The 27,026-nt window shown below is 43.2% G+C and overlaps 1 protein-coding gene across 1 annotated transcript in view; it reads right to left on the bottom strand.

The window, feature by feature from the left end:
• Positions 1-27,026, bottom strand: part of TRIO (trio Rho guanine nucleotide exchange factor) — a 5,137,669-nt gene that overhangs the window by 2,283,944 nt on the left and 2,826,699 nt on the right. The window contains exon 34 of the mRNA XM_044065600.1: positions 24,012-24,255. Within this exon, the coding sequence (XP_043921535.1) occupies positions 24,012-24,255 (244 nt within the window). The remainder of the gene's footprint in view (positions 1-24,011; positions 24,256-27,026) is intronic.

Below are 27,026 nucleotides of genomic sequence, written 5' to 3'. Positions count from 1 at the left end.
GCAGTGATGAGCTGATTTGAAAGCAGAATGGTCAGACAGCCCATCAAGAAAGCAATCTTGTCTTGGGGAAGGAAGGCTTTCTGTTCAATCAAATCTATGAGAACTTCCAGGAGGAAGATCCTTGCTTGAGAAAGGGTACGGTATTTTTTTAAGATTTAAGGCGACATCTACCTCCTAAAAGCAGTCTGAAATGATCTGTAAGGCTTCTAGGGTCTCTGATATGGATCCTCTCTGAATGAGAGGGTCTAAGTAGTGGTAAATATGAACCTCTGGAATTCTGCAATGTGCTATCAGAGGAGCTAGACCAGCCCAACTGGTAAAACACAGAAATGATGAAGGAAGGTACTTTCTGTGACTGTCTGCTGTGAGGACATGGAGGTGAGCACCTTTTAGGACTAGACTGAACATAGAGGCATCTTGTAAGATCAGGGGCAGTCATTTTTTCAACATAAGCATTTTGAATTTTGGGATGTTGAGAAGTTGTTTAGTTTTGAGAAGTTCAAGATGGGTCTCCAGGCGCCCTCTTTTATTGGCACTAGAAATAGCCTTGAGTAGAAGACTTTTCCCTCTTGTCTTGGAGGGACAGGCTGAATGGATCCTTGGTGAAGAAGCTCTCAAGGATAGTTGGTGAGAGACTTTCTTGCTCTGTTGGTGGCTTTGGAATGGCCAAGAAAGGTGGTATTTCTCTGAAATGAATATAGTACCCTTCCTTATGATGTCGAGAACTCCACTGGTCCCTGGCAATGGATTTCCACTTGCTTAGGAAGAAAGAATCCTCCTGCATGAAGCTTGCAGGGGAGGGTGTAAATGGGTAAGGAAAGGTGGGGCAGTAAATTTTCAAAGTTGTGTCTGTGCTAGAAAGGCTCTTTGGAGACATTTCTCTGTGCAATTGTTCTGGTTGCCATCTTCTACACTTTCTTCACTGTCTTGGGCCTTTTGTCACAGGGATGTCTCCCTTGTCTTGACTAGGTGGAAAAAGCCAAGGTTTACAAGGGTATTTCCTACTATACTTTGAGGTGCCAGATAGGTAAAATTCTTTCACAGTTTTAATTTGTTTTCCTTTTTTTATCCAGTTTCTCAATAACTTGTTCAGCTGGAGGACAAAAAAAGAAATTCCTTGTCTAATGATGGATGCCCTAGCTCAGCCTTTACCTGATGTGACAGAGGTTGCCTCCTGAGCCAAGTAAGTCTGCAGATGACAAACTGTAGCTGCTGCTCTGCAAGAATGATCTAAAGCATCATACACATTTTAGGCAATAGCTGGATACCTGTAAAGCTTTTCTGGAAATGATTAGGTTCTACCCGTAATGACGTCTAATGTTGCTACCATTTTGTTTCGAAAATATTCAAGGTACTTTAGAACATGGAAATGGCAATTCAAAGCTTTCACTGCCAGGGTGGCAGAGATACAAGTTTTCTACTTAAATCTGCCCACAAATCAACTTTCCATGTTATAATGCAGGGGATGTTTAGCTCGTCCCATACATACATCTTTACTGGACTCAGTGAAAATTACAGAAGTAACAGTTTTCAGATTTTTTTTTTTGTAGATGCGCAGTGAGAGTCAAGCACTCTGTAAAACTTCTCTGGCTTCATATAAGCAGGAGATAGAGAATCAGGGTATAAAGAAATGGCTTCAAAGATGATATCCAATACAACTTGTACAGGAGGATTAGCCAGTGGTCTGGGTGAAGGCAAGCTTAGTGGTTCCCTGGAGTGTGTTACTTTCCTAAATGAAAGCATCATTCATTCTAAACAGGGTAACTATGAAGAAAAGGTCTGGGGGGGGGGGGGGCTTGACATGCCAAGTGGCCAGAGTAAGACACTTTCTCCTCATTTCCAGAGCTAGGGGCATCTTCTTTTTCCTGAATAGCTACTTCCCTGCTTCCTTTAGATGGTGAAGCCTCAGAGATGAAACGATGAGAGGACTATCTATATTTCATGAAGGCCAGAAACGCATATGCTATTTTAAGGGGTCTTGGGCTTCAGGCTGAAAAGAAGTGGCCAGAGGTGCTGGTGAAGAAAAAAACTGGTTCGCTTTGGTTTAGGAGTATGTTTTAAGGGTGTGACTAGAGGAAGCACTTATCTACCACAACTTTGGTTGTAGCTGTAGTTCTCAGGAAAGACGGTCTATCTTGAAACCTAGTGCGTGGACATCAGAAGATAAAGCATGCAGAGCTACCTCAGACTTCGCCAATGTGTGTACCATGGTAGCATTTGTAGGTACACTGGAAACCATGGTGGCCTTCTGAGGGGTCCCACCAGTGGGTTCAGGCCTAGTAGTCACGAAATCATTGGGCTGGCAAAGGTGCCTCACCTGGGTTATTTGTCTACCTAAGATCTATGGTTGCAGCTTTCTTAGTAACATCAGGGTCTCTGACCTATTGGCCTTTGCAATTTTTTTTTTTTGAATACTGCTAGCTGATGCCAGAGTTTGGAAATGCCATGTGATAACAGTGGATTACAACTCCACCAAGGAAGCCAAAGATGTGAACTCTGTATGGGCAGCTAGTACCTCGGCCCTACATTTGAGAGCTCTTGCATGGGAATTTGTGCAAGCAAGACAGTTAGAGACCTTGTGCTGAAGCATCAAGCTGAACAGACTAAATGAGTGCAAATTTTTATGCAGGATTTGCTTCCCACAGTTTAATTACTGACGCTCTTGCATACTGAATTAGAACAGCAATTTCTTCAACTGGGTGCTTACTCGACTGGAAGGAGGAGGTTCTATGGAAAAATTATTCAACCAATAGACTGCAAGCATACTAAGTACACATGAAGTACACCGGAATGCAGAACTAGAAAAAAATTAAGATGGCACCAACGGACACCCTTCTTACACCCTGAAATCAGGACATTGGTTTTTCGGCTGTCTACTGGTTGGGGATGATGTAAAAACTCTGGAAATTGGGCTACTCACTAGCTTCTGCATGGCAGTGAGCCCCAAGAATCAGTACTGTAACAATGACTACGAAAATCATCGGACGTTATGGGAGTGTAAGGAACTGGTAGATTTTAAAAGTTCCCTACACAGTACTCTGTCAGAAATATTGGGTGATCAAATGGATGTAGCCAAGGAAATGATTCTTTTGAGCTGGGATGGCACTATTAAGTCTTAACTGTGCTGGATGTCAAAAAATCACTTAACAAAAAAAGGAAATCAAGTCTGAACTGTACTTGAAATACTAAATATTAAAGAAAGATAAAAACGGGAAGAGGGATCTTTAGAAAACAGTAGAAGCAAGTTACACAGAAATAAAAGGAAACTGTGGGAACAACACAAGCAGAATAATAACCACAAGTAGTAGCAGTGAGGTTTAAGGGAAGGTGGGAATTCAGCAATTTATATACAATTTGTCTGACAGTTGCAAAGAAAAGATATGTGATTTGTGTATGTAAATGGAAAAATGTTAACATGGTTTGTTTTCTTTACTGTTTGAATGTTTACCTACGTCGTAAGTTATCATTTACAAAGTTTAAAAACTGTTGGTTAACAGCAATCTTTCTAAAACTCATGCATATTATCCAAACATTGCCTTATTTTCTCTTCAGCATTCTGCAGTTGTGCATTGTTTTCTTCTGTGTGATCCCCCTATTCTGCAATACTTTAACTTTTGTCAGCCTAAGTAATTCCTATAATTTCTTAATCATATCAATTTGTACTTCATTTCTACATTACTTTAAACTCCATTTTCATTTTATCCTAGTCACGAACTATAACTTAAGATATTTCTGTCTTCCCTAATAACTCTTGAATAACATCCACTATCTACTTCTTAAATTCATCTCGTTTTAACCAGTAGGTGGCAAAGCGACAATTTCGTACTTTTTATTCATTACCCTGCATTTTTACCTTAGATTTTATTGGTGCATGATCAGAAAAAGTTATTGGATGTGTGTCGAAGCTTTCAATTAAATGCACATGTTCCTGTGAAATACAATTTCTATCTAGTTTAGCCGACCCACCTTGGGGAAAACTAAGTAAATTCTGTCCAGGTTCTTACTATTGAATCCACATCATCCACACCAAATATTTTCATAAATTTCTTCAGAAATCTACCCTCTTTTGTTATACTGCCCCTCTTAGGTCCCCCTGATACATCCTCACTACTGCAAATCAAATTCCAGTCCCCACCTATAAATAAAAAAATCTCTGCTGAAAGCTTATTTCACCCCAAATTTTCATAAGCTCCATCATAGCACTTTTCAGTGGAATAGAAATATGTGCCATTGTAATCCCCCCCCTTACCAACAGCCCCTTACTACTACAAATGTATAATTTTTGTCTTTTTTCTAATCTATCGCTGTTGGAGCCCCTTAAGCAATTATTATAATTATTCCACTTTTCCTCTGTCCCTGATATTCTGCTGAATATCCACTATAAAATCCTCTCTTTGACAAGTTCACATGCTCATTCCTTTCCAAATGTGTCTCCTGCAGCACTGCTAGTTATACTCTGCATTTCTTAATACAATTCAATACTCTCTCCTTTTTATCAATACCTGTAAGGCCATTCACATTTCAGAATATGGACATCATAGCCATCATGATAAAAAGCTATTATACATGATTTGTTTGTGAATGTGTATTCCCAGATTTTGTGTTACACGCCTTTAGTAATGTTTAGCAGGCTGATCTCTGTACAATTTCTTCTCATCTCCATTTGATTCTGTCACATTTTTCAAGACTTTTTGTTTTAATGAAAACCCTCAAAACAAAAAAACTAAATACAAAACACACCCATCCCTTATTAACTTGGAACAAACAGATAAAACTACGTGCATCTTTAAAATATGAAATATAAGCCTCCAAAAGGGAAGAATTTCCCCAAACTGATGTTTGTACCTACAGACATTAACCTAAAAAAAGAAGTTACCTCTTACTTTAACGTTTCATCTGAGTTGTTGATCTTCTTCCAGTCATCACTGATTGGTTCGGTTCAGAGCCCTCGGAACTGAGTCTGCCTTATACCAAGCTTGCGTGCACCAAAAACTCTCGAGCTAAGCTGCTACCCACAATGCCCTTTACTCAGTTATCTCAGACTGAGTTTGCATGCAACATACAGAAGAAGAAATAAGTCAGAGGCCATCTCTGCGCAGAAACCCTAAGACACCACAAAGACCCAGAAGATCTGCCAGGAACCTTTGGAGGGGGTCAGTGGGAGGGTGTGATGACTGGAAGAAGATCAACATCTCAGATGGAACATTATGGTAAGACATAACTTCTTCATCTGAAGTTGTTAATCTTCTTTCTATTCGTCACTGATGGGACCTTGTCACCAGCTACTTGGAGAACCTGGGTGGCCTTTATGGAAGAACATTCCTGAGAACCATTGAACCAAAGGCCACTCTTACCCTTTAGATTAGATCCAATTTGTAATGTTTGATAAAGGTGTGGGGCTTAGCCCAAATGGCAGCTGCACAAATGTCATCCATGGAGGCCCTAGAGTGGAAGGTAACAGATGCTGCAACAGCCCTAGTTGAGTGAGCTTAGATTTGGCCAGGCTTAGATCCCTCTAAGTAAATATGTGAAGGCAATGCAATCCCGGAGCCATTTAGAAAAAGTAACTTTTGAAACTGCACCTCCCATTCTAGGGCCCCGCAAAGGAGATGAAAAGCTGGTCAAACTTGCAAAATGATTTAGTTCTGTCCAGATAGAAATGTAACTGTCTATGAAAATCCATGGAATGTATACAGTATCCTCCCTAGTTAGAGTAAATTGGGAAGAACACAGGGAGCTCAATGGACTGGTTAATCGAAAGGTCAGAAACCACTTTGGGGAGAAAGGATGGGTTAGTATGAAGTGACACTCTGCCCTTATGAAAGATCAGATTTGCTCTTGATACATAATGCTTGTAATTCAGAAATTCGTCTGGCTGAGGTTACAGCCACAAGAAATAAGGATTTCCATGACAGGAATTTTAGATCACATGTCACAGCCAGCTCAAAAGGGGGCAGAGAAAGACTGCAGAACCCAGGACAGATTCCATGGCTCCACCGGCTGCCTGATGGGAGGCCTGCTGTGGAAAATACCCTTAAGGAAAGTCTTGCAAAGGCAAGAGGAAATAAGCGGGACTCAATCTGACCGGTTATAGAAGATGGAAACAGCTGCTAGATGGATTCGAATGGTGGAAGCTGAGGCCCCATTGTCGAATATTTCAGCCAGACAATGAAGAATAGTGGCTACTGGGGCTGAGGACGGGTCTAGCTTCTGATTATTTGACCAAATAAAGAAACTTTTCCATTTGTCCCTGTAAAGTTTCCTGGTGGATGCTTTATGAGAGGCCAAGATAATATCACGTACAGGTGAAGAGAGGGTTTCCTGCCTGGCAACTAATGTAAGTGGAGAAACCAAGCTGTCAGCTTGAGAATGGACAGATTCGGGGGAGTCTGCCCTTGTGGGCGAGATATGAGGTCCTGACGAGCGTCTAGGATCCAATGAGGTTGTAACAGATGGTCGAAGGAAGGGAAACTACACCTGATGAGGCCAGAACATAGCAATGAGGATCACTTTGCTTCTGAACCTAATAGCTTTCCTCAGAACAAGGGGGATCAGAGGAATCGGAGGATAAGCATAAAGGAATCAAAGAGTCTCTCTGTGACTCCCCAAGAGGGGGGGGGGGAGGCAAAATAGCTGCTGCATTTTGTGTTTGAGGGGGAGGTGAAAAGGTCGCAGCATGGCTGGCCCCAACGGCTGAAAATTTCTGCCGCCACACTCGGGTTGAGAGACCACTCGTGAGGATGGAAAATGCATCTGCTCAGCCTGTCAACAATCACGCTGGAGCTCCCCGGGATATGCGCTGCGATCAGAAAGTGGTTGGAAGCTATCGCCCACTACCAGATTCTCATGGCTTTGTGACATAAGAGGTAGGATTTGGTCCCTCCCTGTTTATGTACCAGACCACAGACATGTTGTCTGAGTGGACAGCAATTGTTCCGGACGGAAGGAGCAGATGAAAAGCTTGCAAAGCCAATAGCACCACTCAACTTCAGGACATTGATATGCAAGTTGACCTCTACATCAGACCATGTGTGCCTTGGACTGACTTTCCCTGAAAGTGCCCCCCCCCCCAATCAGGGAAGCATCCGTGGTCACCATGGCACTGGGCTGGGGAGCCTGGAAGGGGCGACACCAAAGATTTTTGTCTGTACTCATCCACCAGAGGAGATCTTGTTTGCAAGTGCTGGTGATGAGAATCTGTGAGCTCAGGAGGTGAAGATTGGGTATCCACTGGGCCTGAAGGAGCCATTGTAATAATCTCATGTGTAGTCTGGCTAAGGGAACAATAGGGATGGGCTGCAGTCATAGACCCCAAGGCTTGGAGAACTTCCCTTGCAGACACCTTTCTTCGACAGAGTATCACTTGAACTTGTGCCCTTAATCTCTGAAGCCTTGTGAAGAGGAAGTGAAATCAGGCTTGATTGGGTGTAGAATATTGCCCCTATGAATTCCATTTGCTGTGAGGGTTGAAGGTTGGATTTCTCCCAATGTATAAAAGTCAAAAACACACCAGTTGTTCACGGTAGAGGTGGTTCCAAAACTTTAATAAAATAGTAAAAATAAAGAACAGGTAAGCGCTTTCGCATGTAGCTTCTTCAGACCTATTAAAGTAAAAACTCTAACCAGCTTTTAAACACCTTGTAACAGTTTCATTCAATCAAATGAAAAAGCATTAAAAGTAAAGCAACATGATTGCATTGAATATGCCAATTAAATAAACCAATTAAGTCTGCTTACATTCATATTCCTAAAAACTAAATTTTATGACTATAAAAATGCATATGCAATTAAATTAAATACTCATATCACCTATTACCTAAGAATTCATAGAAACATTTAATCTATTTCATAAACTAAAATAAGAAAATGTACATATTAAAATTGCATAACTGCTCAACTAGTGCATGTTGATTTAAAAACATTCCATCTACCCTATCTCCTCTTTGTCAGCCTTTTTTTAGGGGTTTTGCTCTCAGTGCGGGTTGGATCGAAACATGTTCATTAGGCCAGGGGGAATAATGTGCCCCTAGTCTAAAAATCCATTTCATCTCGGCATGATACGTCTTGTTAACTATATCCCCCATCCTAACATCTTGATGCAAAACTTCTAATACTTTGTGTCTTTCGGCCTTTCCTGGTTAGGGGTCGCCACAGCGAAACTCCAGTCCGCTAATGATTGGCAGTAGATTTTTATGTACTGGCTTGCTGGGCCTAACGCACAACCTTCAATGAAGGAACGCCCATTCATGCATGTCGCCACACAGACGACGCTCTAACTGAGAATCAAACAGGCAATGTCTAACTGTGAGGCGACAATGCTACCGCACCACCACCACCGCAGATACGATTGTGTCCCTCAACGGATGTATTCATGTCTTTAGCTACTGCACTATAGCTCATCCCTTTACGTGCACAATACAAATGGTCATGTATCCTTCTCCCTTAGACGCCTGTTCGTCTTACCAACATAAAAACTGGGACAGGCTGTGCACTGTGCTAGATAAACAAGATTTTTAGTGTTACAGACAGCTTCAGGAAAATGTGCAAATATTTTGTTGTAAGTGGGATGTGTGAATATCCTAGACTCATCTATACAATTGCAAAATGAACAATTACTGCATTTGACAGTACATGAAGAAGTTGTTAACTCATTGCTCATTCTGTGAATATTCTGAGAAAAACTGTCTCTGGCGTAAAGATTTCTTATTTTTGTATCCAAATCTTGGCCTATCACCCACTACCCCGGCAATATCTGCATTGGTTCCTAAAATAGGTCAATGCCTATAGATGATCTCCCTGATATGCCTTTCATCACTCGAAAAAGCTAGGTTAAAAAAGGGGGGCGTATTATCAACACTGTCAGTTGCGGATGCTTCCATTCTATGTTGTAAAAAATATGGTTTGCCTCTATTGTGCCTCCACATTCTGACCTTGTTTTGTGTATGAAGCATCTCCTCCTCATGGTAGCCTCTGGATTTGAAGTCAGCATCTATCTGATTAAACCCTCTTTTAAAATTGTGATCATTACTGTGTAGGCGACTAACCCTAAGGTTCTGACCTTCGAAAATGTTACGAAACATGTGACCCGGATGCATGCTGTTGTGGTGCACGTATGTGGGTCAATAGCATTACTTTCTAAACAGTCTAGTTTCAATATTATTAGTTGCATCCTTCACTAGCAGAACATCCAAGAATTCAGTCTTCACATTCGACTGCTTGAATTTCAAAAAATGTGTACTTGTGTTCAACATATGAACAAACTGGTATAGTGTTGTCAACTCCCCTCTCCAGAACATGAAAAGGTCGTCCACAAAATGTCTGTAGAAGGGCACATAAGCTCGATAGAGTTCAGACACATACATCACATCCTCCTCTCATGTGGACATGACCAAATTGGGGTAGCTATTGGCACACGAGGTGCCCATAGCTACGCCTGAGGTCTGTAAGTAATAAATCTCACTGAATGTGAATGCATTATTCTCTAACACCATTTTCATCAATAAACATAGAAAATCAATGTGCCTAGAGTCATACGTGCTCTTACTTAATAGTGCTCTTTTGACCATCTGAATACCTCCGCTGAGGGACACAATTTCAAGTTTTTAGTATTGGAAGTTTTTAATCAAGACGTTAGGATGGGGGATATAGTTAACAAGACATATCATGCTGGGATGAAATGGATTTTTAGACTAGAGGCACATTATTCCCCTGGCCTTAATGAACATGTTTCGATACAACCCGCACTGAGAGCAAGACCCCTAAAAAAAGAGGCTGACAAAGAGGAGATAGGGTAAATGGAATATTTTTAAATCAACATGCACTAGTTGAGCAGTTATGCAATTTTAATATGTACATTTTCTTATTTATTGAGTTTATGAAATAGATTAAATGTTTTTATGAATTATTAGGTAATAGGTGATATGAGTACTTAATTTAATTGCATATGCATGTTTATAGCCATAACATTTAGTTGTTTATAGGAATATGAATGTAAGCAGACTTAATTGGTTTATTTAATTGGCATATTCAATGCAATCATGTTGCTTAGCAACTTTTAATGCTTTTTCAGTTGATTGGATGAAACTGTCACAAGGTGTTTAAAAGCTGGTTAGAGTTTTTACTTTGATAATAGGTCTGAAGAAGCTACATGCGAAAGCGCTTACCTGTTCTTTATTTTTACTATTTTATTAAAGTTTTGAAACCAACTCTACCGTGAACAACTGGTTTGTTTTTGACTTTTCTACATTGCTGTGTTTTACATACCAATTGATCTTTTCCCCTGCATCGTTTTGCTGTTTGGACATCTCCCAATGTATGGTGATGCCCAGTGACTCCCCTAGAACGAGGGTGTAGCAGAGGGCCCTGACCAGAAGACGCTTGGTGGGGGCAGAGAGGAGCCAATCGTCTAGGTATGGAAACACCTGGAATCCCTGAAGTCTCACATGAGCTGTTATCACTGCAAGGCATTACGTGAACACTCTGGGGGCCGTCGACAAACCGAAAGGCAGGGCTCTGAATTGGTAGTGACTGGCTCCCAACCAGAAGTGAAGGAGGCTCCTGGAGCACTTGTCCATCTTGATATAGTAAAACGCATGCCGGAAATCTAATGAGCACATCCACACACCCTCGCGCAGAAAGGGAAGAATGGTTTGAATCGTGACCATGCGAAATTTGGTCTGAACTACCAATTTGTTTAGTTGGCTGAGATCCAGAATGGGCCTCTAGTCCCCTGTTTTCTTTGGCACCAAAAAGAATCTTGAGTAGAACCCTGATCCGCACTGACAGGGGGGACCTGTTGGATGGCTCGTTTTTGACATAGCTTACGTATTTCGGAAGCTGCCTCCTTCCTTTGACTGGGTGGAACATCGGGAAGGGATTTTGGAGGTCTTGGATAAGATATTAGGGGAATATGGTAGCCTCTGGTAATGATTCTCTGCACCCACTGATCCTTTTTAAGAGCCAGGCAGCTTGGTGCAGAGAAAAACGTGCCACGACTTGTTCCAGAGGAAAGCAATCGGGCAGCGCCTCAGGAGCGCTGATACAGTCTACCCGAGAAGGAATCTCTGCAGCCCTGGTTCCAGAGACGCCCTCTGCTCCGAAAGAGGCATCATCTATTATTGGAACCTCCTCTGCCTCTGGAGGAGTCCTCACCACATGCGACTCGGAAAGGACCTCGAGACTTCTTGTGCCACATCTTCCCGCTCCTCTGATTCCTGGAGAAGGAACACTGAGATTTCGAAAAGCGTAGGCCAATGGCAGACAAGGTCTTCCCATCTTGCTTGCACCTGGCTAATGTATCCTTGACCTTAGCACCGAACAGAGCTGATGGTTCGATAGGGGCATTTAAAAAGGAAGACTTGAAGGAGTCTGCGAGGTCACAAATGCGCATCCAGGCGTGACGTCTCATGTCTACGCCTGCACCCGCAGCTCTAGCTGCTCATTCGGTTATGTGTGACAGCAACCTCATGGATGAATTGGATACTGAATCTAGGGTAGCAAGTTAGGAAGCAACTTTATCTCTTGCTCCATCCGATACTTGGCCCACGAGGGTTCCGGAGAGTTCGGAGATAAGCTCTCAATGGGGCTTCGTAAAATGTGCCAAAGAGTTCAGAGACCTAACTGCAAAGGTCGCTGATGCAAAAACTCATTTCCCTAACCTGTCCACTGCCCAGGACTCTCTGCTGGGCAGGTGAACAGCAGAACTCTCTTCTGCAAGGTTCTTTTTCGTGGCTGCCGCCACCACCACAGCGTCCACTGGCAAACCTCTAGACCAATGGGGTTGATCCTCTGGAGGGGAGAGTACCTTGGTCTGATCTCCTGGGTATGGCCTCAAAGGAGTCCAGGTTCTTCCATGCCCACTGCACAATGAACTTAACCAACTCATCGGCGGGGGGGGGATTGGGGGGGGGGGGTCACCCAAGAAGTAGAGGACCAAGAGAGAAAGGCCTGCAGGAATACAGATTCCTCCGAGGAAGGATTGGAGGGCTTCCAGTCACCCCTCTGTTTCAAGATTTCCATGATGTCTCCAAAGGAGACATAGTCAGGGAGTGACCACGGGGATCCTTCCCCATTATCGTAGTCTGTATCTTCCATGAGGGACTTCTCTGGGGAGTCCATGTGTTTCTTACACACCCATTTCCGAGGGAGTCCTTCAGTGGGAGCATCCAAAAAAAGACTCAGAAAGGGAAATACCCTGGACAGGGGTTTCCTGGGCCTTGTGCTCTCAAGAGTCCTTGGGGGTGGGGGTGGCCTTTGACAGCTGCAGTTCAGAAGGAACTGAGGGTTAACCAATGTAGGAGGATTCCATCACCCAGAAAGCGGGCCCACCTGAAGAGGAGTGGGAGCCCAGAACTGAAAAAGATAAAATCAGAACAGGGTCACACCTCGCTCCACTCGGTCCACCCCTGGGGACGGAACCTCAAGCAAACTCGGAGCGGTAGTCACCCTCGGATACGAAGTTGGGACCAACAAAACAGTCGGAACCAATTCCAGAACCGGAGGTTCCACACCCCAAGCATGAATATTGAGGGAGGGTGGGTTCTGATGGAATCGACACCCAAAAGGGCCTCAGGGCCAAAGACACCGTTGTTGTCTGAGCTGAATAAGGGGGTCCTCTAGAAAACAGATATATGAGCCTTGGAACCGAGAGATCCAAGGGAGGAAAGTATGTAAGGGTCGCTGGAGTAATAGACCCAAAGCCTAGAGTGGGATAGGGTCTAGGCAAATTTGAAATTCCCCTGAAGGTCAGCAGCTAGTCAAAAAGGCGCACCACATCTAATTCTGAAAGGCTCTTGGTGGATCTCACCAATGCCCCTGAGGGGGAATCAGGCCGGGCCAAAAAGGTGCTGCAGGCTTGCCCGGAAAATGGGTCCACAGACGACGAGTATCGGGTCCGTGGTGTAACAAAGAACGGCACCAGTGATTCCAATTTAGAAACTGGCAACAACAGTATGGTTGGAGCCAAGAATGGGCTCGGAGTCTTAGTCACAACAGGGGTGGATGTCAAAAATGGCTCGAAAGTTGTCAGAACCGACATCGGAGCAGAAGTAGGTGACGGTACCGAGACGGAGAGAAACTGATCTGAACCGAGGTAGTCGATGGCACCGAGGTAGTCGGTGCCTGGGTAGGCGCCAACGATGCGAACTCTGTAATCTTCGCTGGAGCCGAGCTTGGAACTGATGTAGTCGGAACAGAGGAGGCAGTACGGTGCTCTAAGGAAGACTTTTGGGCCTTGTGCTTATGACTTATCTCAGTCACCAGCCGGTGAAGAGGGGTCTGAATGAAGACGTTTCTTGTCCACAGAAGGACAGGATGAGACCTCCATCGCAGAAATAGCCTCCGAAAAAGGCAAAGCAAGCAGGCCCTTCAAAATCAATTTATTCCGACATTCATTCAGCGTCCGCTGACTGAAGCTAGCACAAATATCACACGGGGGTTTCGCCGACAAATGCGGAACCCCCAAACAGTACACACACTCTTCATGAAGGTCGCTATTTGGAAGTTTACCACTGCAAGAAGAGCAGTATTTAAGTAGTTCCCTTCTCAGACATAACAGAACACACTCTCACACAAAATGGAAATAATGAGGAAAGTGGAGGAAATGAAGTAGAGAGAGAGGAAATACCAACAATGGTACTAAAATACCACAAGGGTAGAAAGTTCAAAGATACCAACAATGGTACGATAGAGATACCTGTGGGTAGAGCTGAGAATATACAGATATCAAAGAACAAACTATAAACGAGAAAAAACTTTTACAAAAACTTGTAAATGTATAAGATAAATCACTTATCTGGAGAGCTCAGTGAAACGCTGCTATATGGCTGCGCGGCAAACAAGATCTGGGGTAACTGAGTAAAGGGCATTGTGGGTAGCAGCTTAGCTCGAGAGTTTTTGGTGCACGCAAGCTTGGTACAAGGCCGACTCGGTTCCGTGAGCTTGGAACCGAACCCATCAGTGATGAATAGGAAGAAGATTAGCAACTTCAGTTTTAAGATTACCCATGCTAAAAGACATGCTACAGCTTGAGCTCCCACTTACACTGATTACTTTATGTTCTTTTCTTATCTCTCTTCACATAACCAGATATGAAAAAACAGCTTACTGGCTTTCAAAAAAATTACATTTTAGTCCTAAGAAAAAGTGCACTGGCTATCTTTAAATGAAACTAAACTGCACACTGTTCTATTAAATGCATTAAAGTAATAAGGAGTTTATTATGTCTTACTCACTTTCCATAATTTCAGACTTAATTTTTTCACTGAACTGCTTGCCATTGTAACTTTAAATTTTGCATTTCCCTCAGCAAGAAACACTCAAAATTCTCAAGTGTAACTGCCTGCACCTGCAGACAGCCCATCTCCATAGAAATGTACCCAGCAACAAGTCTGTAAATTTCACTAAGAAAAAGAATACACAGCTGCCTTCAGCTGCAGACAACTTGACTCCACTGAACATTTGACAAACGAAAACAAACAATATCTTTGGAGGTGAAAGAAGCTTAGCATTTTCATAGCTTTCATTATTTTGTCATATGTCTAAGGCCTACATGCTTACAAAAACACGTTTACAGCTTAAGCCAAAGGTAGTGATCTAGACAGTTACCCTTGTAAAAGAAAGGGAGGAATTTTTCTAATTGTACATATAATACAACAGGTGTACTTATACCACACACCCACCCCAGCAGCACAAAACCACAGCATATGAGCATTAACTTGCTTTTCTCTTGTTATACTGTAAAACCTATACTTCTTACAACTAAAAACGTACTTGCTTACTTTATCTTTAACACATACAACAGCTACTGAAAAGACTCCACTCACATTTAAAATATGTCTGACTACACACTTCACAAAACCGTTTTACTGTAGTATAACATGCAGTTTGTATCATATGTTTTATAAAAATACTAAAATGAACAAAATTGTTTTACTTACAGTTTCCCCCTTGTCCCTTTAAATGCTAAGGCCTATTTAGAAGCTGAGAGCCCTGACAGAATGTAGGAACTCCGAACTGGGCTCAACAGATGCCTGTGCCACCACCTGGCTGAGGAAGGGGGCTGCGAAAGTGCCTCGCCTTCTTCAGTGACCATGAGCCCTGGAGGACTGGCTGATGGAGAAAAATGGTCATCCAAGGACCTAAGCTTGGGTCTCTTATTTTTATTTATTTTTTTGTTCCTCTCGCACTTGGGGAGCTTAGCCTTGGAACGACTGGCGGGCACCATTGGATGCTGACAACTAAATGCAACATTAAGGTGCCTAGCTATGACAATGGCCCTAGACCTAACAGTCCTAGAGTTGAAACGGGCACAGAAATGGCAGTTAGGCACATCGTGATCTGGGCCTAAACAGGTAAAACAAAACAAATGGAAGTCTTGGAGTGGAATCTGCTTATCACAACGGAGACCACTGTTAACCTTCTTACATGAGTGGAACCAAAATAAAAGTGTACTCCCTGTTAGGTTAGGGACTTCCATTTTAAAGTAATTATTAGACATTAGACAGGCTAAAGGGTAAAATAAATTGAGTTTTATTTATGCATAAAAAACAGTTAAGTAGAAAGAAAAGATAAACAAAATGTGAGAACAGAATGTTGTTTTCTCAAGTGAAAGATACAATCTTGCTAGCTACAGAATGTTCTTTAATGGAATGCTGCACAAACAAGACAAAGCCTGAGACCAAGGTTAGAAAATGCAAATAAGGAAAATTACTGGACTGAAACAATATAATATGTTGTGTTCAGGACAGCAGTTTAGTTAAGGTTTGTAAGTTCATTAGACTTATTACCTCAGAGAAGATGACAGACACTCGAGTCTGAGTACAGAAGACAAGTCACACAAAGACTGTTACTTTACGTTGTTCAGGACAATCAGAATATGACGTGCAGTAACTTTGAACACCAATTGTTTATCAATATTGTTAATGAAAACAATATTCGGATATTGTGAACATCTAATAAAGCCTTACTGAATGAACTACAGTGTTTGGAGAATTCATTCTGAAAAGTGCACAAGACTTGGGCCATAAAGGAGAGACTGGCACCTGTTCAGCTTCAGCTTGGGTAATTAACAGATAAAGACTTTCTTTTCTCAGTCTCATTGCATACAGTGTTTCCAGCTAAGTACGGTAGAGTATAGAATTATCGATTTTTACAGTTCGGTACATCGTGATCTGGGCCTAAACAGGTAATGCAAAGCAATGGAAGTTGCGGAGTGGAATCTTCTTACCACACCGGAGACAACTGTTAACCTTAACTGACATGAGTGGAACCAAAAAAAAAAGTGTGTTCCCCAACAGGGTACTTAGCTTTCATACGACTTCTCTCTGGTGTAGTCTGACTGATGCACTGAAGCAATGCTTCTGCCTTCAACAGCAAGAAAGACTGATATCATGACGTCAGCTGACTCTCTATATATCCAAGTGTACTGAAGTCAGTCAGGACGTCTGGCAGCCAATGGAGGAGAGAGAGATGCTTCATATCCAAAAGACTAACTCTTCACGTCTACCTGCTCAAAAGACCAGAACCAAATATGTGACATTAATAAAACCTGCTGGAGAGAGAGATTTGTCTCCCACAAGCTGCCCAGTCTCTGGAAACTGACTTCCCATACATGTCAAACAGAGCACCTCACTGATGCTCTTCAAGCGCAGACTTGATGAGTGGATGGGAAACCACAAACTTGTCCCAGGGGTTCCCCCTGTGTCGCTCATTGACAGGGGTGACAGGTGCTGACTGAGGTTTCTTTCGTGAGATAAACTCTATCTAGGTTTGTAAGGGCCCCAGGGCCATTAGCCTAGTAAACGCCTATGATTTCTTTCTCTGGTAATCAGGCCAGCCAAAGGCTTTCACGGCAGGGATTAAGGACTGCAACAGTGAAACATTAAGAACATAAAAAAATGATTTATTCACAGTTAGTACCCCGCTTCTAGTGTCCTCCTAAACATTAATGATTAAAGTATATACCCCTCTTTATAGGTCCATCCCCAAGTTTAACAAAGACAACAAAAGTCCAAAGTTTTCAGCCATGTTTTCTGGCAAAACCATATTCCACAAGTAAGATAAGATGCTTTACAGTCTTCCATTTATTCACTAATTGCAGCATTGCTGTTCTTCTTCCAGTTCATCATCATCTTCCAACACCAGACTCTGGTTCCAGTCCAAGGTACTACTACTTCTATTTAACTCCTGTGCTATTTTCTGTTTCAAGTATTTTCCTTTTGGAACACTGGAAAACGTTTCACTGGCAAATTCTCTCTATGAATCTTACCATCAGAAGAATGAGAACCAGAATCCCATTAAACGTGATGACTCACTTTTTGTTGGATAAACGTTTTTTTTTTCTCTTTAGCCTATTCTGAATCAAAACTTACTCCGATCCTTCAGAGGGGGGAAAAAACACTTTGAAGACAGCTGGAGACAGCAGCATGAATCTAAACTTCCACGTGACATTCCTTGACTGCTGGGATAAATTTGATTCTCTTCTGCCTGTCGTACAGTGAATAACAGCCAACGTCATTTCCTCAGTCTTTCTTGCCATAACTGTCAGAAGACACCAGAAAACAAGGCTTAAACCAAAATTAGCATGTACCTTAGGAAAAGAGAAAAGGAGGAAGGAGGGAGGTAAAGCAGGACTAACACTGAACATCTACATTTATGTAAGTGTACACAACTGTACTATGTTCATTGTGTTTCACTGTTGCAGTCCTAACTAATGGGTTGATTACCAAAACCCAAAGAAAAGGAAGGAGGAACCAACAGAATCAAGGATTGGAGATAATGCCCTGCAGAACAGCAGTGGCAAACCCTACCCTGGCTCTAGAAAACAAAGGCAAATTATAATGTTTTGTAAAAGTGTGAACAGAAGACCACGTGGCAGCCTCCAAAATGTCTTTAGTAGGGACACCCCTTAAAAAGGCTGCAGAAGTGGAAGCTGCTCTAGTTGAGTGGGTCCTAACCCCTTGAGGAGGAACCTTGCCATGAAAGGAATAACAAAAAGTAATATAATGAGCAATCCCATTTAGAAATGGTTTGCTTAGAAATAGCCTTGCCCTGGGGTCCAGGGGCAAAGCTGACAAATAGCTGTGCTGATTTACGAAGGTCTTTAGTCCTGTCAGGGTAAAACCTGAGTGGTCTATGCACATCAAGAGAATGCAAGATCCTCTCGCCTCTACTTCGAGGATTAGGAAATAAGGTAGGAAGGTGTATGGACTGATTAAGAGTCAGGCTAGAAACCACCTTAGGCATAAAGGAGGGGTTGGTTCTCAGAGAGACCCTATCTGCATGGAAAATAAGAAAAGGCTCCACAGCCATCAAAGCATGCAGCTCCAAAACCCTCCTTGCTGAAGTTATAGCCAAGAGGAAGGCAGTCTCCCACGAGAGAAACTTTAAATCTGCAGGAGCAGCTGGCTCAAAAGGAGGAAGAAGGAGTTTCTCTAGAACAAACTTAAGATACCAGTCTGGAGTAGGTGCCCTTCTGGGAGGTTTTTAAGTTGCAAGCACCTCTGAGAAACATTTTCATCAGAAGAGAGAAAATGGGTTGTTCAAAAGAACAATGAGCAGAAATGGCTGAAGCATGGATCTTGATAAAAGAAAAAGAAAGACCACCCTGAAGCAAATCAGCCAGGTATTCCAGGATCAGAGGAAGGGTAGGCTGAGAAGACGATTCCCCTCTAGCCTGCATCCAAAGAGAGAATCTTTCCCATTTGCCAGCATAAGACTTCCTAGTACTAGGCCTCCTGGCCTCCCTCAGCACGTCAACCACCTGCTGGGAAAGGGATGGAGTCATATAATAAGCCAAGCTGCCAAATGCAGAGACTGAAGATGAGGATGTAGAATGTTTCCCCTTTCCTGAACCAAAAAAATCTGGCTTCAGAGGAAGATGCCAAGGAGGAAACTGGGAAAGACTGCGAAACAGTGGATACCAATGCTGCCTGGGCCAGTCCAGAGCCATGAGAATAGTCCTTGGTCGTTCATCCCTGATCTTCAGTAATACTCTGGGAAGAAGAGAGAAGGCATAAACTGACAGTAGCGTCCAAGTGAAGGACAAAGCATCCACTTCTCCAGGCTCTGCTGTGATGCTGTCTGGTGCAAAAAAATAGGTAGAAGAGATCCACTTGAGGAGTGCCCCGGCATTGAATAATGCTGTAAAAAACTGCTCTGTTTAGCTGTCACTCATGAAGATCCAAAGTCTGTCTGCTCAATTGGTCTGCCAAAAGACTGAGCCTTCCTGAAAGAAACAGAGCTAGGAGATGCAGGCCCAGGGATACTGCTATGGACCAAAGACTCATGCTCTGTCTGCACAGGAGGTAAGAATGAGTCCCTCCCTGCTTGTTGATGTACCACAAGACTGTGGTGTTGTCTGTCCTGACAAGAAGGTTCCCTGGAGAAAGAATATGGTTAAAATCTAGTAAAACCTGCTGAACTACCATCAGCTCCTTTAAATTTATGTGCAGGTGCATCTGCTGGGCATTCTAACTTCCCTGTATGCATCTGCCATCCAGGTGAGCTCCCCAGGCGTAATCCGATTCGTCTGCGGTAAGAACTTGAGTGGCCAGGGGCAGGCGAAAAGGCATGCCTTTGTTCTGTAGACAGGCTGTTGCCCACCACATAAACTCTGTCCGCAGACATGGAAGCAGAGGAATTATCACATCCATGTCCTGTGTGTGTTGACACCAAGTGTTCTAGAAGTACCACTGCAACTTCCTCATATGCAGTTTTGCATATAGAATCATGAGAATGCAAGAGGCCATGAATCCCAGAGCTTGCAGGTATTTCCTTGCAGGGAGCTGGGACAGGCTTGCCAAGTCCTTGAAGTAAACTGAAAGAGCTGTCTGCTTCTCCTGGGTGAGCTATATAATCTGGGCGGCTGTGTTCAGACTCGCTCCCATGAATGTTATCTCTTTGGATGGCACCATTTTTGATTTTTTCACGTTGAGAGTATAACCCAGGGAAGAGAGAAGTCTCTCTACAAATTCTAGATCCTTTAACAGCTGTTTCTGAGAATTTGCTCGAATTAGACAATCGTCCAAGTAAGGATAAACCTGAATTTTCTTTTGCCTGCAAAAAGCAATGACTGGAGCCAGGCACTTTGTGAAAACTCTGGGGGCAGTAGATAAGCCAAAGGGCAGCACACAATTGATAATGTTGCTTGTCCACCCTGAAATGAAGGTATTGCCTGCACCTTTCCCTGATAGGGATGTGTAGATAAGCTTCTTTGAGATCCAATGTTACCAGCCAGGAATCCTTTTCTAACATTGTCAGTAACTGATGCAAAGTGAGCATTTTGAACTTTGAAATTATCAAGAAAGAGTTCAGGATGGCTAGATCTAGAATAGGATGCCAGGTACCTTCTTTTTTTTTGGAACTAAGACAAGTATGGAATAGAAACCCTGGCCTACCTGCTGAGCAGGAAGTGATTCTATTGCTCCCAGATGTAACAGACAAAATTTGCTTTTCTACTTCTGCCCTTTGGTTTGGAGGAGCGGCCGGGAATCCTTTGGGTACTGGAAAGGTGTGGAAAGAAAACTTGTGACCTAGGGATACAGTTCTGAGTACCCATTTGCCGTCCGTGATGGAGGCCCAAACATTTGTAAAAAGAGCCAACCTTCCCCCTAAAGGACTCTCCGGGCAAGCAAGAACAGGCAGAAGTTGGACAGCCCTAGACAATGTTTAGATCGAGATGCAGGCTTAGAACTTCCCGCCTTGGAAGAGGAAGCCTGCCAACGCTTAGACCTTTGACAGGTAGCCACCTGTCCCCTAGATGATTTGTAACCTCTAGACCTAGAACGGCTCTGTCTGCTGGTATCAGGGAAAATCCAACTCTTAGAAAGGTAATTCCTGCTAAAGCGAGGAGGCTGAACTTGCAGAAAGTCTGTTTGCATAGACTTGGCCTTGTCTTGCATCTCTTGAGCACTTCCTCTGCTTTGCTGCCAAAAAGACTGTCCTTATGCAAAGGTACATCAAAAAGCTTAGCCTTAACAGGCTCTGGTAGGGGCTGCTCCCTGAGCCAAGCGTGCCTTCTATTAACAGAGCCAGTAGCTGTAGCCCTACAGGAGGCTTCTAGAATGTCAAAACCACAATGTAATGAATGCTTATTGACTAGACTGACAGAAGTCAGCAAATCCTGCATATCCTTACTCTCTGCCAACTGAAGCACACCTGCTATCCTAGATTTAACAGCTTCCAAGGTGTGCTGCTGGTACTTCAGCATATGAAAAAGACAATTAGTAAATATAATAGCAAGCGTGGCAGAGGTATAAACCTTTTACCCCACCTATCAAGGTTCCTGGATTCCCTGTCAGAAGGAACAGGATTTCTAGTAACAGTGGCCTTAACTCCTTTAGAGCCTTGAGAAATAACCTCTGGATCAGCCAACGGATTCCTGAAAAGAACCAAATGAGAATCGGGGACTCTACAGTATCTGTCAGGTTTCCTGGGAGCAGGAGGAACCGAATTTGGAGTCAAGGAATTTTCCAGAAAAACATCAACCACTTCCAACACAGGTGGAATAGCCAAAGGCTTATGCTGAGGCAAATCCAAAAACTCCCTAATCCTTTTCTTAGAAAGGGGGTAATCCTGACTTTCCCATTTAAAATGTTCCCTGAGAGTATTTAAAGTATCACCAAAAGAGAAATCTTCTGGAGGAGAAGCAGAATGGATGGACTCCTCTGTGTCTGAATCCTCAAAAGGAGAGAAAGCTTGTGAAACCTCTTCTTCATCAACAGAAATGCTAGAAGTATCAGAACCTGAAAAGGACAAAGCCTCAGGAGAGACATCCCTACCTCTTTTTGAAGGAGGCTGTGATCCCCTAAATAAGAGTCAAAAGGTCATCAGCCATTTTAACCATTTGAGAATGAGGGGAGTGAGGGGAAACTGCAGCCTGCTTCTTCACAGGATTACGACTGGAAGATTTACCTGCAAGTCTAAAGGACTCGGGAGGCCTGGCAACCGCCAAACTTGCAGCTGAAGTCGTCGGTATGAGCTTGCTGTCAGAGTGAAGAATGGAGGTCTCGGACACCGGAGTTAGCTTCGCGGCTCCGGATCCAGCTGAAGAGGCAACAGGCAGAAGGTCAGAAGGCAAAATGGACGCCAGAGGCCTAGGGGCCTCTGAAATGGTGTCAGTCGAGGTCTGCCGATGAAAATCTGCGGGCTGCAAAGGCGCCTCACTGGCTACCACATGACGGATGACCAACCTAACATCAACCGAGGAGTTGACCTTCGGAAGTCTGTCGCGTCCTTATCTTTACGCTTCTTGGGGCTATCCAAAGCCTGAAGACCAGTGGATGCCATACCAACAACCTTAGGCCAAACTCCAAAATGCTTAGCTAAAAGCTTAGCCCGACGACGAATAGTATGCAGATTAAAGGAAGCACAAAGCTCACAATTACGAACGTCGTGGTCAAGGCCTAAACAAATACAATAGGAATGAAAATCTCTATGGGGAAACTGCTTTCCACAGGTAAGACAATTATTAACCTTTTCTGACATTCGTTAAGGCAAGAAAAGAGGATCCCCAACGGGGTACTTAGCTGTAGTTGACTTCAACTTTGTAGTCTGAAACAAAGAAGGTAAACTGCCGACCAGCACTCGTGCAAGAAATTCTTCTGCTTCGGGTTCCATGGCAAGGAAGACTGAGGAAGTGACGTCGGCAGACTCCTTTTGTATCGGACGCCCTGACGTCCTTTGCAACTGATGACAGCCGACGTCATTTTTACTTACCTTTGGTATTCTGACTAATCGAGGGCTACCGGGAGCCGGATAACCCAATTGGTTAGGTCTGCAACAGTGAAACACGATGAACATGCACTCTGCTCTTCTGCCACAATTTTGTCAGGATCAACCCTTTCTGTTGGTATGACTGCATCTTTACTAATATAGGTATTAATTGCTTTCTCATGGCTATGTTTGGAGCATACACTCGACATGCCCTTTGAATTAACAAATTCTGCTACGGGATACCAGTTCAGTTGCTTATTTGGGCTTTCTTAAAATTAATAGTCTGCTCCTGCCAGTTTCTCTGGTACAGCAGAAAATGTCATGGCTTCTCTGCACACAATGTCTTCTAACTCTATTTTTTTTAAACCGCTCTTCTTGAAAAACAGTGACAGTTTTTTTTCTTCATGTCAGCCTCTGATTTTTGTAGCTTTATCAGTTCACGGCTACTTAAAGTGTCTCCTATTTTTTCCAGACTTTTATTGTTTGAAATGATATATTGCTTCAATGTTTCATTTTACTTAATGACCTCTGTGTACATTTGGTTTATTTTTTTCCTTTAAATTACTGGACGTCATGTCTTGAACCAAAGATGAAGCTTGAACTTTTTGCTGAACAGCTGTAGAATCCTTCCCACGTTGTGTTTTCTCTTCACTTTTCTGATTGATTTTCTTTGTTTTTCCAAATTTCTTCTTTACTCGTATCCAGACAGTGTATTTACTAGCCAGTTACTGATGTCCCAACTTCACCACTGACACCTGTTCAAGAACTCTGACAAATACTGCTCACTACTTTTTTCAGTTCTGTAATATTAGCATTTAGAGTAACTATCTTCTGTTAATCTTGGAAACTGCTCCTTATGTAATAACCTGCAAGTTTCATGCTAATTTAAAATGGCAACTCCAAACAATCCACTAAAATAACCTTTGAAAAGCATCAATACCTCCAGGACATGATATGGATCATCACACTACACGTACATCAGAATTCAGAGTATGGCCACAATCCTGCAGCAATGAACACTAGCAACTTAACAATAAAAAAAATGTATTACTGAAGTATAAAACATAAGCTGCCATTCTACATGACTGACATTATAGGATTATGTATGTGCAAGCAAAAATATTGTTTGTTCAGTCACTCAGAAATTGACATTCAATAACATGTATCAAGAGTATTTTAATGTGCACAAATACAACATGCATACGCATGCACACCACACACAAACGTGTAAACTTGAATCTTTTCCCTTTCCAGTTTCACAATGCCAATGCACTTGGCCAAGCTAAACAAGCTCTTACCTCTGTGATTGAAAATACCCTCCATTTCCATACTGCTCCTAGAATGAGCAATACACAGAGAGCTACACGGTACCATTCCTTCAGCTGCAGGTGAGCGATCAGTGGTCCGCACCAAACACCAATCAGGCTTGTCTTGTGACCGCTCCAGTACTTCAACTGTCTGTCCTCGATGTATAGTTAGCTCATTGCTGTTGGTTGCAAGAAAATCATGGATGACCACAGTTAACTCACAGCCACCAGAAAGCTGAGGGTAGAAAAAAACTTTTGTTAGTGAATTTTTAATGTGTTAAACACAAGACACTCAAAAGTCCCACTAAGTTGGGCACTTTTACTTTGTGCTACACCTCCTAAAGAAAAAAAATACGTGTGTGCTACAAGGTGTCACTTCATCTATTTTCCCTTCCACTGTGCACCAAGCTACTGAACTTTAAACCACTACCTCACCAATAACCCAACTCACCAAACCCACTGACTTGTAGTGATGGACAAAAAAAATAAGAGGAAGAGAAAAGTACAAAGTCATACTGCAGGATGTGGCCTTTAGTTTTACTCATCAAACTCAGATTGAGCTGTAAGGATACAACGGTTCTAAAAATGCAATGCCTGGAATGCACCTTTGTGTAAACAACACATTTACGGTGGTGGCCTTTTCCCTTTATAAGCATTCAATAAGCTCCTTCATTGAGTACCAAAGAAAAAGAAGTTATGTACTCACCATAACGTTCCATCTGAGTAGGTAAACTTCATTTGTCAGCAACCTGTGGGTATCGGATCCATATCGGATCCGAGCCGGCAGCTTCAAACAGCTAAGCTCCAAGCTCCTCCCCTTACCCCTAAATCCCCTGCCATCCATCTCTGACCTCAAATCGAGTTTGCTATAGTAAAACAGCATATTACAACAAAGGATCACCTGCAACTCCTAACCTGGTGTTATCCGGAGAAAAGGACAAGGAATCCTACTAGGACGCACTACAGGTTAGGGGGATGGAGGGGGGTTGGTTGCTGACAAATGAAGTTTACCTACTCAGATGGAACGTTATGGTGAGTACATAACTTCTTTATCTGAAGTAGTTAACTTCATTTGTTAATCAACCTGTCCCCAGCTACCCAAACTTGGGGGGGGTCCTCATGGAAGGATATTCCGGAGCACTGTAGAGCCGAAGGATGCTCTCCCTCTGGAAATTAGATCCAACTTGTAATGGTTAATGAAAGTATGGGATGAAGCCCAAGTGGCTGCTGAACAAATGTCGCCCAAGGACACTCTGGAACAAAAGGCAGCAGAGGTAGAAATCAATCGGGTAGAATGAGCGTGGACTCTTTCAGGTTCAGGTCTACCAGAATTCTTATATGCAAGAAGTATACATTGGGAAATCCATCTGGACAATGTAACTTTTGATACTGGTTTGCCCAAAGAGGGTCTTGCAAAGGATAAAAAGAGTTGCTCAGATTGCCTATGTTCAGCGGTCCTGTGCAAGTAGGATCTCAATTGCCTATGTACGTCCAGAGAATGTAATTTGTATTAACCCTTGTTTTGATAATTTGGAAAGAAAACTGGTAGATTAATAGATTGGTTAATATTGGGCTCAGAAGCAACTTTGGGTAGAAAGGAGGGATTGGTCCTGAAGGAACTCTATCTTTATGGAAGACCAAGTACGGTGGTTTGGCACAAAGGGCTTGAAGCTCCGAAACCCTTCTAGCCGAAGTGATTGCGATGAGAAAGGCAGTCTTCTAAGATAAGTATTTCAGATCCACAGAGGCTGCGGGTTCAAACGGAGGGCCGGTCAAGGACTGGAGAACAAGAGTTAAATCCCAAGGAGGCACTGCATCTTTTACTGGAGGCCTTAAGAGGAAGGTGCCTTTTAAGAAAGTCTTACATAATTTGGAAGATGCTAAGAAACAGAGGTCACTTCCCACATGATAATGGCAAATTGCAGCTAACTGGACTTTGACCGTGGAAGAGCTAGCGCCTTGGTCGAATAAGGTCAACAAAAATTCTAACACCGCTGGTATGGGAGCTGTAAAGGGATCCAAATTTCTATGCTTCACCCAGATAGTAAAGCGTTTCCATTTGCTGTTATAAACCTTTCTCATAGGTGGTTTATGAGCGGCCACTAAAATAGCCTTAACAGGGGACGAGATACCGGGAGTCCTAACTATTACTGGAACTGGATCAGCCAAGCTGTGAGCTTGAGGTTGTTCAGGTTCGAGTTGGTAAACCCAGTGGGTGGGAGATCAGATCCGGGGTGGGATCTAGAATCCATGGAGGATTCACTAGATGAGACCATAGACATGGAAACCATGTTTGATGAGGCCAGAATGGGATATGAGGATTACTCTGCTCACCAACCAATGGGCTTTCTGCAAGAATTTCAGCATTAGGGGAAGAGGAGGATAAGCATAAAGTAGACTGGATGGCCAAACATGCACCAGAGTGTCTCTGGGGGATTCCCTTGGTGGGGGAATTAGAGCGAAGTAGTCGCTGCACTTTGCATTCGAAGGAGACGCGAAGAGATCGCAACAAGGTTGACCCCATTTGAGGAAGATTTGCTTCGCTATTCTGGGGTTCAGAGACCACTCGTACGGCGAGAGGATGGTTAGACTCAGCCTGTTTGCCAAGATGTTCGTCCGACCCGGAATATGCGTCGCTATGAGAAAGCGGTTGGTGGAGATCGCCCATTCCCAAACTCTCATGGCCTCTCGACAAAGTGGGTAGGATCTGGTTCCCCCCTGTTTGTTGATATACCAGACTACTGACATGTTGTCTGTCTGAATTGCAACTGTCCCTAAGGAAAGAAGGGCTTGGAGTGCTTGCAATGCCAAAAGCACCGCTCTCATCTCTAGGACATTGATATGAAATAAGGTCTCTGAATGGATCCACGTGCCTTGGACGGTTCTGCCCATACAGTGCCCCCCCCCCACCCTAGGCGAGAAGCATTCGTGGTCACCGTGGTTAGAGGCGGGGACATAGAAAAGGGGCACCCTATCTGGAGGTCCGGTGATTAGAGCCACCAGAGC

Source organism: Protopterus annectens, chromosome 3.part0 (assembly GCF_019279795.1).
Source record: "Protopterus annectens isolate FY-2018-M chromosome 3.part0, PAN1.0, whole genome shotgun sequence".
NCBI lineage: Eukaryota > Metazoa > Chordata > Ceratodontiformes > Protopteridae > Protopterus > Protopterus annectens.
This window is presented reverse-complemented; position numbering and strand designations above follow the sequence as displayed.